This window comes from Homalodisca vitripennis, chromosome 2, assembly GCF_021130785.1.
Source record: "Homalodisca vitripennis isolate AUS2020 chromosome 2, UT_GWSS_2.1, whole genome shotgun sequence".
In the NCBI taxonomy this organism is placed as follows: Eukaryota; Metazoa; Arthropoda; class Insecta; order Hemiptera; family Cicadellidae; genus Homalodisca; species Homalodisca vitripennis.
This window is the reverse complement of record NC_060208.1, coordinates 106,349,967-106,369,100: the sequence shown is the minus strand read 5'-3', so window position 1 is coordinate 106,369,100 and position 19,134 is coordinate 106,349,967. Positions and strand designations below refer to the sequence as shown.

At 31.7% G+C, this 19,134-nt stretch overlaps 1 protein-coding gene across 1 annotated transcript in view; it reads right to left on the bottom strand.

Moving 5' to 3' along the window:
* Positions 1–13,800: 13,800 nt before the first annotated feature.
* The window catches only part of LOC124354508 (CDP-diacylglycerol--inositol 3-phosphatidyltransferase), a 66,836-nt gene continuing 61,502 nt past the window's right edge, over positions 13,801–19,134 (bottom strand). The window contains exon 2 of the mRNA XM_046805021.1: positions 13,801–15,813. Within this exon, the coding sequence (XP_046660977.1) occupies positions 15,158–15,805 (648 nt within the window). The 5' untranslated portion in view covers positions 15,806–15,813 and the 3' untranslated portion in view covers positions 13,801–15,157. The remainder of the gene's footprint in view (positions 15,814–19,134) is intronic.

The window sequence follows — 19,134 nt, the reverse complement described above, 5'->3', positions numbered from 1 at the left end:
GGCGAGTCAGCACTCAAGAAATTAATGATGGTGAAGGACAGGTAAAGTGTTACTTACCTAATACTAATCCAGTAAAATTAAGATCTAGAATTTTCTAAATGATTGTGAGCAAAATTTTGTCATGTTGTAATTAAGATCACACTGTGTCTTCAGCTCACATTTTGTCATACAGGTGTGATAATGTAATGCATATCAGTTGATGTCAAGTTGGATGTATGCATTAGATTGTATCATGTCTTGAATTATCATTAAATTAATTTAATAAAATATTTTAATTTCATTAAGTAGTTGTTTTATAAACATTTAACGTGTCATAACATAATTTTACTAATGAAAAAGTCAACTTCCACATATAGAGCTACCAACTATGATAGTAAAATATTTCTGTAATATTCTTAGTTGAAAGAATTATAATATTTAAAAGGTACTAGTAGTAACCTCTGACTTTGCATGCAATGTGTGAGTATTTCTGATTCTAGTGAATTATATTTCTGATGCCAATGTTCATTTTGCCTTGTTTGCCCGATCAAGCAAATATATATACAAGTGGCTGAGAAGCCTTACTTCTGTCAAAAGACTTTTAAGATGGTTTCGTAATAGTCTTATATAATTTTAAATTAAAAGTAGATAAAAGAAGATAGTAACTTAGTCATTGATGTATTTGCTAAAATGTAGAGGTAAAAGTATATTTTTACTGTAACTTAATTTCCTTATCTGGATATTTTCTTGCTCTGTGCTCATCAGCGGTTGCAGAAAAGGTTAAAAATATGGTTGTGCTGTTATAAAAGAATGTTTACACAGAACAGCTGATTACATTTAACAGACACTTTCTATTAATAATAATATTTGTTTGCTGCAATCCTACTTTGGGGATCAAGATGGGATTCTTGGCAATTTTAGAGAAAAGTGGGGCATAGTCTGGAGGGGTATTAAAAATAAGAAGAGACTTATACATTAACCAGGGTCCCTTAGAATGTCCATGTAAAATTTCAGTATAATCGGTCCAGAAGTTTTTTGTTATTAAGTAAAAAACACACAAACATACAGATACACAAAAACAGGCAGAGACCATTATATTTTTATATAATAGTAAAGATTGCTTGGATTTAGTTTTAATTCGGATTTTCTTTCACGGTTTATTATAAGATAAAATAGAGTAGAAGATAAGTATTGACGTTTGTCCAGGGGATGTCCAAAGAAGACCACTCTGTCGTAGAAGTACTGAAATGCAGCAACTGCAGAATATGGATACATCATGAACACGTCCACAACTGTAACTGTAAACGACTATGTGAGGCTTGTGCTACAGGCTCGTCAGTTTGTGATCTCTGCCAGACGCCCTTCTCACAAGATTTCAGCATTTCCCGGCTGTATAAGGAGTTGTCCGCAGTGATTTCGCACCCTTGCCGATACAAGGATTGTCGTCATATTGTAAAACCCAGGGATTCCCATGAGGAAAACTGCAATTTCAAACCAATTTTGTGTCATGTCTGCAAGCTTAACGTTGCAGTCGCATTATTGACACAACATTTCCTATCAAAGCACCCAGACCAGCGATTACTTAAGGAGATGAATAAGAACGTTAAATTGTCAGAGTTCAACAATGAAAATAATCACAGGCCGAAGGCGTTATGCTTTGTGAAAGATCGGATGATCTGGATAAGTCTCAACAAGTTTGAGGATTCTGAATCACAGACGTCATTCATGATACACACCTTGCTCGATGGTGAGAACGCACCGAATGTAACTGTCAAGTTCGACTTCCAGTTTAAGAGTTATTCATGTACCCGGGAAGTCAAGATGTTGAACAATGTGGAATACTTAGATGTACCCTTTGATGTTCTACGAGATTGGATTGACAACAAGTGTAGTCTTGATGTTAGCATAAACATCAAACAGAAGAGAAAAAAGTGCACCATGAATAATACACAGAAGGTTAAACGTAGGTCAATACTGGGGACTTTAAAGTAGTTTGTAGTTGGTAAATGTTACTTAGAAATTACCAAAATATAAACAATTATTGTTAAATTATAATTCTGAATCAAGGCTGTAGCGAGGAAAATAGTTTAGGGCATTTTACATTTGAAGTTTAAAAAATAGGGGTTTTCCAGGTTTTACTTAACTATGGTGATATCTATAAAATTTGATTAAAAAATAAATCATTTTTGTTTTTTATTAATATTTCAGTAATTTAACAATTTTTAGGCACAATGTTTTACAAATAAATTAAGCCTTATCATTTACATAATATGCATAATAAATTGTCATCATTGCAAGTAAAGCATTATAATGGCTGTATGAAGTCTTTAACAAGACGTTCACCATGCACAAAATACGTAAAAATAATAAAGATACATAACACTTTATCTGTATTTTAATTATAATTTTGAAAAAAAGATTCTAAATTCTAATGATTCTAAAGGTGAAGACTTAGAAAGGTTTTAATTTATTTGACATTTGTTTTATGGATTGCTTCAAAGTCCATTGCCAATTGTCACCATTACCTACTTATCTACTATATAGTTATAGTATCTACTATATATATACATATATATATATATATATATATATATATATATATATATATATATATATGTATAGTTTTATAAATTAAAAGCTAAGAAATTGAATTAAGATATTTTTTCAAAGTTATGCAATGCAGCAACGAAAAATAATTTTAGCAAACGCAAATGAGTGTGTTAAAATTAAACTTTTATTTTTTATAATGCCGTTAATTTTTATGTATTGGTCTCGTTATGAAGCATCTTAAAGCCCTTTGCAGTCTGGCGGTTGTCAGTTTAAAACAAGCAAGCACCAGCCACAGTAAATGAGTGAAACCTGCTTGATTAAATTGGTGTTAAAAATTAAACGTTTTAAATTATGGCTTATCAAATTACATGATTAATGATAATGATTTAAGAGATCCATAATGAAACAGATGCTAAACTTTTGAACTGACCTGAAAAAATAAAAGGTATGATGATAATCTAAAATAGCTATTTATATACTGTAATTTTGAAATCCATATTAAAAAACAGTACTTATAACTATCTTGTATAAAACTTTGGTCTTAATCAGATTATAAGTTTCCTAGTTATGAATTTTGAAAGTTTTTAGTTTGATTGAAAAGCACAAATAATTGGTACTTTTTCATTGTTAATGACATAAAAACTGGAGCTATTGTATATGAATAATTTGCTTTACACATCTAAAATAGGCAAGCTTAATTTTAATAAAATTCCTGTTATTGTAGCTCTAGATTGTAGGTAAACTTTCAAATTTGAGGTTCTAATTTTTTAAATCCAAGAATAGGGACAGATTTATATCACCCTGGTTCTTAGAGGAACCAAAACCAACGTATTCCTGATTTTGATACAAGTTCTAATATTAAGTTGTTAATTGCTGATCTTCTAGTTTTGTACCAAATTTGACAAAACATTTTGGATGACATCAACAAATCTACATAGAAATTATTTTAAGATTGTTCATGTGTATGTGATTAACATTGAAGAAATATTCTTCTTTTATCAACATTTTTATCTCGGTTCTATTTATTTTGGTTCTTCCTTCCAACATATTTCAAGAAGTATAGAGAAGGATTAACTTTTGGTAGTACTGTTTTTTAGTGGTTTATAAGGAAACAACAGAAAACTTACAATAACCCAAGTCACAGATACTTGGCCGCAGTTGGGTCTGTTCATGATTAGTACTGGTTCATTATAATTTATAGAAATTTTTTCTATTAAACAACAATGCATAATTGAAATCAATATACTTAAGTAATAAATGTCAAAAGTAAGTGGAATTTGAATGTATTTTTATATGTTTATTTTGACTTAATTGAAAAGGTTCCTACATAATTAAGACTACATAATACAATATAAGACTATGAACATAAATAAAATTGAGTTACATTTCAAACTGGTTATGTTCACATCTGCATACAGAACTGTTATATTGGACGAAGTTCAACAAATATATGACTCGTATACTATTATAATTTACAGAAAAATGCAAGGAATAATAATGTATTAGCAAAATTAAGTCTTAACTTTCATATTAGCATTTAATTGATAACAAGATTTAAGTTTGTCTTCAATTTCATAACTGAAGAAAAACATAGTTTTATTATATGCTTGTTAATGTAGGTTTATTTTAACAAAAAGATTAATTTTGGAATACTTTTTTATAGTGTTTAAATGCAGTGTATCATCCTGTCCTCTCATCATAAGCCATTGTTCTCATACTTGTCTGAACACAATAACATCAAATAATAAAGATAAAAACTAATATTATAATCATTAAGTCAACTGTTTTTTTAGTCGAGTGATATCTATTTGAAACCAAAATACACAAATATAAGCATATTTGCTAAATATCTTTTGTTCGCTGAGTATGCAGCAGCGACACAACAGGAGTGCCTTAATCTTTGTAAAATGAAGTATTGTTCATCGACTTGAGAGTTTAAAGATCACAGTATATGATTACATATAATTAGCAAATAGTGGTAATCAAGTTTAAATCTGATGTATACACAACAGACATATTGACCTATATTCAATTATTCTATAAAATTATAGTGTGAATTCAAAATGAAAATGAAAAATGACTTTATTTTGAAGCGGAGTTTGGGCTATTTTTGGGCCCTCTCTTCCAATCAACGTCAAAGAAGATTTCTGTTGTATTTGAATTCAGAATTAAGAAAAAATACAAAAAGTTTAAGTAGAAACTGGATAAAAATGTTTAGTTTTTAAATATATTTCTTTAGTGCATAATCCTTATACAAGACTTAAAAATTATTATCTTGTGAGGTGCTCAAATAACGTATTTCCTATTAGGTGGCTGTGACGGTGAAGCTTCCCAGCAAACTAATGTGCATAGGATCTTGGAACGCCCCTCTTGAATAAAATAGAAATTATTCTAGCTACAGACTTGTTAAGAATGTATGATAAAGTATATCAACGGTTACCAAATGTAAATGTGTATATATATATATTTTTTAGTAATTTGATAACAAGTTTAATTAAAAGACTTCATAAGCGAGATTCATCATAATCACTTAATAACATTATTTTAGTTTTTATGATTCAGTAATGCTGAACAGTGCATGGATATGTGCTTTTGTGAAGGATGTAATTATTGTACAAAGAGGTTGATTTTGTGCTGAGCATGTATAAACTGTTTGGTGAAACTAAAATTTCCACTAGCAAGGATAGATCAAAATTTTTTGATATAAATAGAACAGGTTTGAAATGTAATAAATGCACTGTTAACAATTAACTGTGAACCTCAGTTTACTAACTATTACTTTATATTATCACAATATAAAATAATAATAAACTATGAATTTCTAAATGTTTGTAGTTTACGTGGTGCAACAATGACAGATATGTATATTTAGAAATCAAGAATGTAATATGTAAACATTTTCATTTGTATATTTTTATGTAACAAGATATATGATGGCTTCTATAATGGTACAAGGAGAAAGTTGCTCTACAATCGAAAGTCTAGTGTTACATAGACATTGTGTCATGTTTTTTGTATACTATTTTATATATTATAGTGATCATTTTACTCTTAAAAGAAAGGAGCAATTGTTAATAATATAAGAGATGAATGCCAATTTGCATTACATAAGAACACAACCTAGTTTTTTATAAAACTGATAGAGGAATTTTCCCTACGAGGTAAGAGTAATGAAATTCAAAAAAACAATTCATTCAAGAAATATAATTTCAAAATTTTCAAACATTCATAGCTATAGAATATTACCTCCATAAAGAAAGATACTAAACATCTGAGGAAGGGGAGAGAATTCCTCCATACCATGAGCTGTTTGTAATTCTAAAAATAAACTATAAAAACTCAATCATTCTATAACAAACATAGTAAACTGTAATACTTTAGGATCAAAGCTTAATAGGGACATGAAAATATATACAAGTTATTTAGTTTGTAAAAATAAATTGTAAACATAAAAATATTGGCCTAAAGAATTACTGTTGAGAGAGAAAATAGATTAAGATAGACAATAACTTCACTGAAACATCATAAGCACAGAAGTTGGAATGCCAATGTATAGATTTTCTCTTGTTAACTATTAAATACTGGAAGGTAGACTGAAAATCAGTAGTGGATCACGATTAAGCCTATGGTGGTGTGATCCTCATCTTTGCAGCCTTAGTTAGGTATGGCTGTATAAATAAAAAAATACCAAATGATAAACTGATTCAAAGGTATTGTATTTTTACCTTGCCACACGTAAAAAATTAAAAAAGTATATAATAGTGATATTAGTATCAGCCAATAAAATAGTGAGACTAAAAATAATGACTTCATTGGAAAGTTTTGGTACTCTTACCATCTCCCCCGGTTTGAACCCACCTGGTACTGCTTAGGGATAGTAATATCATTCCTATACAGATTTTACAAAAGACATACATGGTTGTATTTTTATGGAATGGAAATATTTTGCCTCCCGAACATTGTTAAGTAGTGGGTAATGAATTAATCAGTACAATGAACGTTATCAATACAATCGTTAAGTTCATTAGATATAAGTGAATGCATTTTAACCATCTGTGTTATTATTGTATTTATTTATTTTCCTACTTAAAATACTTTTATATGGTTCCAAGAGTGGGTATAAAAAACAGTTTTAGTTTGATCAGCATTTGCTACACATTTATTGTTATTTTTATATACATTTTTATTTAAATCAATCTTTTAAATCTTATTTTTACAATTCATTTACATTAGTTGAAAGATTGAGTTTGTTTCACTATGAGATGAAATTTTATAAATACAATTTTAATAGTTTCTAAAAATACAGATAAACAAATAACAGTCAATTCTTTGTTAAAATCTTATTGATTGCTGTAATATTTTAGCGGTTTAAGCAATAATCAGCCCTTTGTTATAACAAAGTTATATAAACAAGTCCTAATATAAAAAAAATTACTTATAATTTCTAAGTTTCAAATATTTTATTTATTTCATTAAGATGAGTTTATTGATCCCCTATCAACTATACATTAGGTGGATGGGTTGAAGATAGTCTAATGTTGAATCTTGAGTTAGAATCACCTAAAATTAATGTAAATGTTGCTTTGTTACGGTTTATTTGTTCTTTAATATGTTGAACTATTTATGTCCTTAGTTATTAACAAAATAAGAACAGTGTACATGGTGGATAATTCAGTATTAAGTGAATAATATTGCAAGAGAAAAGTAAAATTTACTTTGTGTTGTTTATAATTTTATATGTGTTATTACATAGATAGTTATTGATATTTAGTTTCCAGTGAGTAGAGTTATTTTAGATTTTATATATTTATATCAATAGTAAAATTGTGGCCTAATTAAAGATCAATAATTATGTACAAACTAGAATGTGTCTTTTTTATGATCATGCAAAGGATATCCAGTAAGTAGCATGTATTTAAGACTGCATGAATTAATGAATGTTATACCGCCAAATGCTACCAGTTCTTATTAAGTTGACTAATATTGTTGAACATTGTTACTGACTGTGATGTATTCGAGCTAACCACTGTGTGTAATGTGGGAGTTAAACCACTAGATTTTGTTTGATCTTCCTCAGCCATTACCTGAAACTCAGAATACTGAGAAAACCTTAAGGTTATTTTAAGCGACTGAAACCTCAAATTCAGGTCTTCAATTGACTCATCTAAACTTATTAGAAATGTAAGCAACTTTTTGGATCAACCTTTTAAGTGTTTTCAACAATCATATTTTTGTGTGTTTTTCACCTACTCGAATTGTTTGGTTAATCCAGACGTTATTTTCTGCTACAATTGTAGCTTTGCTATTTATTTGCCCTATCTTTCATTTCTCAGTCTCAGAAGTTCACTATCTAGTGATGTTAATGTTAAAACAAAAATATCCGAGAACACCAGTTGGACTACAGTTCTTGTGAAATTCAATTCTAGAGTGTAATGATGTGACATTTAGTTTACAAGATGAATCTAAAGAAAGCAATGCTACGATACAGATTTAGATCCATGTTTGAACCAAACAATTCTGGAAGTATAGCTTCAAGCACTAGGAGAGCAGTATAGGCCCTAGTCACATGATTTTCTTGTCTCGGCGGCGTGGTCACCCCGCTGATATGACACAAGACCTGTTACCACCGGTGGACATAACCAGTTTCTGAAAGTGCGCCGTGTACACCGGTGGTGCACGGGGTACATTAGTGAAGTGCACCATGCACCACCGGTGGTACACGATTCATCAATCTTCCCTAGGGGTTACAGTACAAACACGGCTGTGTGTAATGCAGTTAAATTTTGCAAACGGCCTTCAGGGATACCTTGGCATGTATGTAAAACCGGCGGTAAACGTGTTGCCTACTTTTAAGGGTAATAATAAAATAGCGAATTACTGTACAATGTTTTTTATTTACATAACTATGCTACTACATCTATGGCAACATTACAAACTTAAATTGGGATTTAAAGATAAGCTAAACACTTTGAAGTAGTAAACATTTGTCTAAATAGACTTTTTCCATAAGGCGGTTATTTATAACTTTTCATAACCTAAAATGATGATTTTATAACAACAGCCTTTAAAATAATTTTGAGTAAATAATTAGCCTACTAATGACGATTATTAAAGCAAGAGAGACACATTGAAGGCTCTTCTGGACAGTCTTTGCAGTATGTAGTTACCCTCTTGCACTTTTTTCTGGCAACAACTGTGCCTTCGCTTGTTTTCAGCAGCTCATAACAGGGAAGACAATGCTTGCGCACTTTACATGCTTTGCCCTCACAGCTAACAAGGTTATGCTTCTGTACTCGTCTTCGGGCTAAAAATAGAATCATAACCTAGAATGTTTATTGAGACCGTCATTACGGAAGTTAGTACAAAGGGGTAGATTGGATAAGAGGTAATACAGGATTTGAAGAGGAGACAAGCTGGACTAGTTCTATAAAACTATATGTGAGAAACTTATCATAAAAATATAGTTTATAAAGTATACATATACTATAAATATGTCAATAAGTAAACAATTAAAAGAAATGAACTATTACCTGGAAAATGTGGTTCTTGCGGAGCAACTATTTCAACATCTTGTGGTTCTACTCCCTTGATTGCAACCAGCTTCTTTGCCAGTTGGGTCCTGAATTTCAGTAAGTCCCACTGATCTTTTTTTTCTTTTGTGATATTAAAAAGCACAAAATAATTCATAACACACATGCCCAAGAGAATTTCGATTGTAACTTTCATATACCATTTTGTTGACTTCCGTAATGAGCTGTAGTAAGAGCTGAGTTGGTCGGAGATATCAACTCCTTTTTTGCTGCAATATATGCCAAAACACATTTAGGTTTCATTATCGGAGTGCCATTTCTGTTGTTTCTTCTTGAATTCACCAACTCATCACTATCTTCACTATGAGTTGTAATCATTAAGACCCTTCTTTTGTCCCTCCAACAAATCACTTTTACGTTTTTCTTTGCTACAACTTCACTTTTCTTAATTTTCTTTTTTATAATGTTTTTACGATTGCCTGTGCGATCTTGCCACAGTGTACCGCATAGGTATGTCTTCTTTGTTAGGAGAAACTCTGCTAAGGGGAAGCTATTATAAAAATTGTCTGCGTAGAGGATTCGTACCCTGCCAAGACAAGGCTCCATAAGATGAATTACTACCTTTTGGGCATGCCCTTCACCACCAGTTATGCCATCTACTAGCATAGACTTTCAGTTTTACTGTATAGCCATTGCTGGTACATAGTTTGTACACTTTCACACCATACTGGTGTGATTTCTGGGGATTGTACTGCCTAAAGATCAGGTGTCCTCTCCAGGGAATCTTACTTTCATCAATTACAACCGTTTCCCCAGGATTTACTACGGCTTGGAATTGGGGCATTAACAAGATCTAGAAGCGCTTTTAATTTATCCAATCTAGGCTCCTCCTGAATTACTTCCTCATTATTATAGACATGTAAACATTTCAGAAGCATCTCAAAACGCTCCCGTTTCATGTGCTTTTTTATGAAGTAATTTTTGAACATTTCATCAGCACACCAGTAGAGTCTGATGATAGGAAGCGGATTCAGGCCCATTATTATTAGTACCGGTATGCCAAACAAATTTTTTATTCCCTCTGGTGTAGTATCCACCAAAGTCTCATAAAAGACCTCCTACGCACAGGATTGGATGCTAAAAACTGATGGGCGTAATGATTTGTTTCAGTTACAATGAGATCTATCAGCTCGTCGGTGACTATTCGAACATTGATAAGGAATCAGATCAAAATCGTATTGAATCCCTTTGTTGTCTGCAAAAGTGTACTCACGTTCATCCACTGTACATTCGATCCATTCTAAATCCTCATTTTCCACATGGTCATCAATATTTTCAGCATTACGCCTTTCCTGTCCCATTTCCCCTACGCTGTTCAGGATTTGTACTTGCAGGTCCATTTATTTCAGAATCAGAGCTATCACTTCCATTATGAGTTGAAGGAGCATACTCACTTTCTGACACTGAAAAATCAGTCAAGTCTGCTGGATGTAGATCAAGATATCTATCAATGGCATCGTCATCAATATTTCCACTCATTTTTACCTACTCACACAATACACCACTATCTAATACTTAACTATCACATTAATGACCTCTTTAGAATCAGAACTTATAGAACATATGACAATAACAACACCAGATATCAAACAGAATACGAAACAGTAGTTGAAAATAAAACCGCGGGAGTATTGTATGACATAACCTCGCAAATAAGGCAGCAAAAGCGCACCAAACAAACAGGTGTTTCATGCGCCCATCAGTTGACAGACTTGTAAAAACCCAAGTCTACCAACGACAAGTAAAATAACCTGTGTACCATGCCAAGTGATACACGATGCCCACAAGCGATCGATTCAAAACTATGGGCGTCATGTACCACCGGTGGTACACATTTAAATATGTAAAAAAAGTGGTTTATGATATGTTTTTGTTATTTATGTTGACAATATCATGTTTGGACAGTAAAACAATAGTTATTTAAGAAAAAAAAACAAGATACGCATTTTTGAAGGTTATGGCCAAAACTAGGCTTTGTAATAAAGTGGGGTCAAAACATCGGCAATGTCCCTGACGTCGTGAACGTGTTAAGCCAAAAATAAGCTTTGAAATTTTGTAATAATGTTAATTTTTTATTTTAATACAATTTTAAAATAAATATTCTTGTTAACAATTAACTATAATATTAAATTAGCTATAAGGTTTTTAATGAGATACTGTAAATCATAGTGTTACCCCACTGGCTCTTTTAGAAACAAACTTTGACAAGGCTTTACATAGTCCTTACAGCCTGCTTTTGAAATTTAAGATTTTGATGAGGTAGCTCTTGCTGTTCCTATGTACAGGCCTATTTTAAAGTTCGTATGGGAATAGATACGTACAAAATATATAGTTTTGAATATTTTAAGATTACTCACCTTTAGCAGTCTTCTCAAAGCAAAAAACCCTGATCAGACTTAATTTAAAAGACAAAAACAACTCTGTGCCATAGTCATTAAAAATGTATACTGAAATCAAATGTACAATTGAATTTTAAACCGGAATATCCCTGTAACAGTTTTAAGGTTGTGTAAGAAAACAATATTATTACTATAACATACAGTATATTCATCTAATTGGTGCATTGACAATATCAACAACAGGAAGTGATTACAATAAGTCACAACTACTATCAGAAAATTATCTAGAACAATGATTAGATCCTAACACTACACTCACAACGCAATAATCTCCCTTGTAAAAATTCACAATTTGCTGCTTCTTAAAACAATAACAAATGATTATTTTAAATATGGTAACTCAACAATAGATTTCCTAGAGAGCTCGAAAATATTGCATAACATGAACAAATGATAACTCATTAAAACATTAATGTGAGGTACTTCCAATAAATACATGAATTAATCCCATATTTCAGCTGTATAACTGTAGAGGCTGTTATGGTTCTGCTTGGTTTTTTCTAGCCTTGAACATGAAAATTTGTGGAACTACTTGGTAATAAGTGACAATCAAGTTTTTAGTGAAATTCAATAAGAAATAGCTAAGAAATTCTTGATATTTTTAGGATTATTTATTAGGAATTTTGGCATGATGGCTGTGGAGATTGCAGAGATAATGCAAGGTATCTTGTTTGTATACATGAATAAATCGACATTGAACAGTTCCTGTCTATTATGATTGCCAAAACTGTGTAGATGATAATGACTGTAACATATAATATATTGATTGCACCACAGCAGTTCTGCTGCACATTTCAGAATGTATTAATATTTTTTATGATCAACATTAATAGCTTAGGAGCTCGTCTTATTTCTCACATATATTTCATCACAAGACCTCAACATCTGTTGAACACTTGCTCCCTTGTTTTTATAATTAAAACCTTGTTCCATGCACCCAGTTCTGCAATATACCCTGATATAAACATTTACATTTATGCACTTATAATAGATTCATGTTCTATTTTGAACGTGTTGTTCTTATTAGACATGTATGTTTTCATTATATGCTTATATGTTTTTTATAAACAAAGTTTTATATGCAGATTACCTAACATAGAATATTCTAGGAAGCACTTATTCAAAATAGTTACAGGATGTTTTCAAGATTTTCCATTGAAGGAAAAAGTAAGCTCAAGCAAATTACCTTTGTGTGATCTATAATGTCTACAAGGTGGGGGGGGGGGATCCCTCACGTGTAGTACAGTTTGCTAATATTCATTGTATTGGCTGATTGTTTTATTTTTTTAAAATTATTGGTACATTTTAAAATGAACATAGATTGTCGAATTTATTCATATTAAATAAGTATAGTTAATAGAAAATTTCAATGATGACATGAATAGAATACACACCTGAAAGTGCAGACATGTAAATAACTTAACTAATTTTGGGAAGACTATCTGGAACCACAATTATCTGCAGTTAAAAATATTTTACACCTGCACTTTGGTTGTAGATACAGCAAATTCAAGGACTACATTTGTTCCTTGTTAGTGCTCAACATGTCAGTGATTGCAATTGTATCAAACATTTAATGTTGATTTGTTGCACAGTACTTAACAATTTACTAGAAAAACCTATACAACATGATAACAGTTACAACTACAGTTAGACAGGCAAGTCAGCAATGCACATGGTACATTGCATAGCATATTGGATTAGTTTCACTTATTTATTTTACAAACCTCGTAAAAAACAGATAGGTCATTTAATTTCAAAATCTTTGGCACTAAATTAACACCTTCAGTTAAACACTTCAACAGGAACAAAAATAGGGCATGCATTGTACTTAATATATGCTCACACAAAACGTAAGTACAAATTTATACTAAGACAATCAATAAAATAATTATTGATCGTTAAGTAATATAGCTTGAAGTACAGAAGAGATGGAATGAAAAGAAAGAACTATGTACAAAAAGAGTAAGACAAATTATCACAAAACTAAAGAAATAATAATTTTCAATAATAAAGCAAATATTTTAGGAATGATAAACATACTATTAACACAGAATCATACAAGAATGTACTCCAATAAAATTATATATATATATATATATATATATATATATATATATATATATATATATATATATATATATATATATAAATACTAAAATATTGACTAGTTTCAAGTTTTGAAAACCAATAAAAGGTGCAAAACTGATTTTAAAACAATTTGTTTTTATAAAAAGTTATGACAATGTTACTAATAAAAACTGATCATCTCAATTATTGGATTCATTTGTAAAATTAATTTTTATTCAAATCCATACCAAAAAATTTAAGAATAATTACACATTACTGATCTAACATATATATCAAACTTATTCCTTGGTGACATATTAAAATTTTGATAATTCAAATAAAAATTATTGACATACCGTATTAACACTTTTATTGGAATGTAAAACATTGGGGATTTCTTTATTATAAGGGATAAGTCTGAAAATAAAATATAATATTAACTTGTAATATAAAATTACATTATAAATATTCTTGTAAATGCTATTACATTAAATTCATGGAATGCCAAATATTTATACGTCTGTGTGGTGATGATTTTTATGACATAAAAAATAAGAACAATGATAATTACAGTAATATGAAAACAAAAAAAGGTAAAGATAATATTTACAATATTAACACTCATATAATGGTCACGATATTGAATAATGTGATATTAAACTATTTTGATAACCTACAATTTTTCAAAATGTAAAACAAACTGAAACAAGGCAGTAATTGCTATTTAATTCAGTAGTCATTAATTGATTTAAACAATAACCTTTTAACAGTGATTGAGCAGGATTTACTAAAATGATAGCCTTATATTAGTGTTAAAGCATTAACACAAAAATATGTAAAAATACAATGTTTTCCTAAAATAATACCAAAATATAGCACAATGTTTTAATATCTATAGACTATAACAGTAAATTGAATAATACACTTAACATCAAATACAACAATAATACTACTTCAAGAGTTCCTATATTCCCGTAACAGCTAAGAAACCTTTCTACTTGACAGAGAAACATATTTCCTGTGAAATACTTTAAAACGTTTTTATGTCGATTATGTCATATCATCATAGCTTGGCTAGGACTTTCTGTGGGACTTTTAAATCTTTCCTAACAGGTAAAAAACATTACAAGGTTTTTAATAATTGAAATATATTAATACCTCTTTATTTTTTACTAGAAAAGCAAGCAATGTTGATCTAAAAAAAGATCTGAGGAGGTTTCCTTTGGCCGAAAAGATCATGGGTGAAATCTACATATACTTTAGATAAAATAAGATTCCACTTTAACCTCTAATTTATCTGTGAATAAAAATAAAATAGTTGATATCTGAGTTTATAATATTTTGTAATTGTACAATGTTGCTATTTTTAGTACATAAACCAAATGGATTAGAACGATTTTTCACTCCTGAGCATTGATTCTAAAACTTTCTTAAGTTTAATTAATTAATCTAAACTGATTTAATTTAGTGGAAAAATGGATTCAAGAAAGATAACAAACAACTTGTCCAAGGAACACAATACATAAATACAATGCAATCAGAAGTGGAAGGAAGTGTTATTGATCATACTTATTTTTGCTTGAGTGCTTCTCGTTCCTTCACATCAATGGTAGCGATGTTGCAGCACGCGACATACCCATGGACTAAAGAGATTGCCGTTTTTACAGCCATCACTGGGGCTGCCAGGTAGCATATCAGTCGGAACAACCCCATCCCAGCGATAATCGGGCCTTCGGCAAAGTGCATTGCATACAGAGCAGCAAAAAATGCCTCATTCCCGAAGCACATAAAGAACAAAACCGGTCTAGATGTATAGTAGACACTCATGATCGGATTTTCCCCTAGGTCAATAAACTTATGACTTGTCTTCCCTTGCAGCAACGAAGAGTGGAGGTATATCCAATGACAAGAGATATCAATGGCGATGCTCAGCTGAAAGAAGAACATGTACTTGGGATAGAAGTAGCTCAAAGTGACCAACAGGCAAGTGGTGCCGCAGCGGTCAGTCAACTGATCCAAGATGGCACCAAACTTAGTGCTCTGATTGAAGTACCGTGCGGCGTGTCCGTCCAATGCGTCCAGTAGACCAGAGATCACATAGCAGACAACAGCCACAGACCATTCGGTTGCCATGTAATAGAAGGAGATGATTGCCAAGACGATTCTCGCATATCCGATGATGTTTGGGATGAACAGAAATATGTTCTCTGCCGCCATTTCTATACCTAGAGGAGAAGAAAATTCAAATCAGATATATTTTTAATGTTCTAACAGTTCAAGTGACAGATATCTCTGACATGTTTATATATTTTGTTGCCCCAATCAACAAGTTATATGCAGACATTGGTCTGAAAGGTTACTTCAGGCAAAGGCATCTGCTTCTAGGCATTTAAATTAATTCTGCTCTAAAAAATGTCTGGTGTCATAGTATCATTTATATTGTTGCCCAAATCAAGAAAATACATGTATAGGTATGAAAAGATTTCTTCAGTGAAATGGCATCTACTTCTGGGAATTGATGCCTCTGGTCTAAAGTATTTCTGAAATTGTATTAGCATTTGCCTTTTTGTACCGCTCAAGAAGTTATATGCATCAACTGTCTGAAAAGTTTACTTTTGTTTAAAAACAACTACTTTTGGGCATTGTGATCTATTTCCAGTCTAATGTACTTCCTGTACCGATAGTCTGTTGAGTGCATAATACATGTGTGTCAAATTTCAACTCTTTAGGACACCTGGAAGTAGAGAAAAAATAGATATTCTAGGGCTTGCAGCCCTTATTAGGCATTTGATCTGTATGGAAAATATTGAATTTGTCAGAGAAGAGTTTAAGCCAAGTATATTTTTATTCCGTTGTTCTAGGCCATTGGAATGTTGAGAAACAAAAAATATGGTTTTCTTAGTGGTTGCAATCTTATTTCAACTCATAGATTTTTGATGTTCATTAAAATGCTTTAGTTATTTTATTTAAGTCATGGAGGTATTACGTATGCCTAATTTCATGTTTCTGCCATGGATATTTTCTCTTTGAAAAGAGTGATGACAGTTTTCTATAACCCAATTGCTCCATCAGATACCTGAAGACTTTCCACCACATGTGAAAACTGTGAAGACAACAAATTAAATGAGAAGAATTTAATGTGTATCTTATCAGTGGACTCATTTAATATACTCTTGAAATGGATTTGGTACTTAATTCAAAAATTTACTTCTTTTTTAGCATATAGAATTAATTTCATTAGGTATATCTCCCTAAATATGGTGGGGAGTGGGTCAATGAGGTGGATGGTACAAGGTAGGGAGTATACATAATATACATAGATATATTTGTGGAGGTCCACCCCTGAGGTCTGTAAAATAAGTCTTGGAACCATGGTTATTAAGGTGTCGATTGTCTATCTGAGTGGCCTCATACCTAACACAGCCAGCTTTAATGTTCAGTTAAATGGTACAAATAACGAATTTAATTATATTATTCTGTTGGATGAGGATACTTAGGATACACAGTTACTTACACAATAAATCCAATAAAATACGATTACCAATGTTTGATTGAATTAATTATTACAATGCTAATTGACACTTGACTTGTCTACTCTTGACCTTTTCAGAAAATATACAATTGTTTTATCATAAATCATTCCTAGAAATAAATCATCAATCGGCCAGCCCTAAATCCTGCCAACACCTCTCCTGCTCGCCCTAATAATAGTTCACACCATAATCATATTCATTTACTGCCCTAAATAATATTGTATTTTACACTAATACTCATCAAGAAGCGACACTAGATCAAACACTGATTAAGCGGGGTTCATACTGCACGTGTGGTCACCACGACCTACAACCACGCTCTCTGGTGGTCACTGAGGCAACAAGTAAAATTCAGCCTTGAAAGAAAGATAAGTGACCGCGGTAATATACTACTACCAATGGCGTAGTGTAGCGGGTACAGTGGTACTCGCAAGATAACCAGATCAAGCAACGTTGAGCGTGGATGGGTGACCGCTGAGCGATCCTGTCCTTGCAAGCAGTCCGCCTGCCCGGCCGTTGGTGGTGGTTTGGAAGTCACCTTTAATCCGTTGGTCCCCTGGTTAAGTGTTAGAGAGGGCTTCTTAGTCCTAACTTCGCCTGGTAAAATGAGACATCTTTACTTTACTTTACTTTATACTCCTGTTTTACTATCCGAGTGGGAAAAACAATGCGTATTGAAAAATGAAATGTTAGGGGCTGAAGACTTTGAACATTTAGAGAAATTTGATTATGTACTTCAGTAGCTACTAGGCTAAAAAATATGTTTGTTCAGAGAATTTTAAAGAACATTTAACTTTTACTGGAAAGATTTTCCCATAGGACCAGACCCATACTCAGACCAGTTTTTTCAGACAATTTTACAGAGGCCCCACTGCACTTGGGCAGGTGGTAGGACATGTCTTAGCCTGGCTCTAGTTTTTGAGTTACAGGACACAAACCGAAATAAAGTTGAAAATCGCTGTTTTTTTTTACCCTCTGAATTTTCCAAAAGGAAATCTAGGTGGAAAACTACTATACTACATCCTTATTCACTCCCAAACACGACCCTGAATTTTCATTTATTTTTGGAATGATGTCCAGGTACAAGTACCTGACTGTTGAACTAAGTTAAGAAAACATCTGTTTCAAGTAAATTAAGAGATTTATACTTAGTTTGATCTTTTTACAGGTATAAAACCTTGAATATAAATTATTATTAATCTTTTAACTAATTTATCTAAGAATAAAATTAATTCATTTCAACTTGAGATAAACTTTGATAATCCCATCCATACTTTGTTTAACCTAACTTTTCCTTTAATAAAACTTCTTAAAACTAAGTATCCAGTTTTATGCCCAGGAGGGTTCACTTCTGGCTGGTCTGTATCTTCAAGTTGAACCTATACTGGCCAAAACCAAACTGTCACTTAAATCTGGGCAACCTTATTGATGTCCAGTCTGAGCGGAACATCACTAAACGTAAATGTCTGGTTTCGAAGGTTTAAAACATTTGTTATATCCCATCCCCCTTGAAAAGAAAGCAAAAGTACCCTCACCTACCAAAAACCATAATTTAAGCACTTTTGTGTTTGTCAAACGAACATTTCTATTAGCACTTTGCCAAACTTACCAGAGGGCAATAGGAACCTACATAATTACTATTATAGACTTAATACACAATAATTAGGTTTCCTATTGCTAATAAGTACAATCAACCTTTAAAAATGTAACTGAAGATAAAAAAACCAAATCCTGAGAATAAAAAGGTTTTTCTTCAATTCAAATAAACTTTAAAATTTCATAGGTATTTATCACCAATGTCCCTTATAGGTATGCTAATAGGTGTATTAGATATTTTCAAGTGCTTTATTATCTGAACTAAGGATCAAAAGACAGATTCTCTTTTAGAGGGACCATAGGTGTGAATACTTCCCAGTCGTAATACAATCGCCTTTGTCTACAGACAGTGGTCATTGTTTTTAGGGTCAGAGGTTAAAAGACCTCTAACACCTTATAAGAACCAGTTTCGTATCT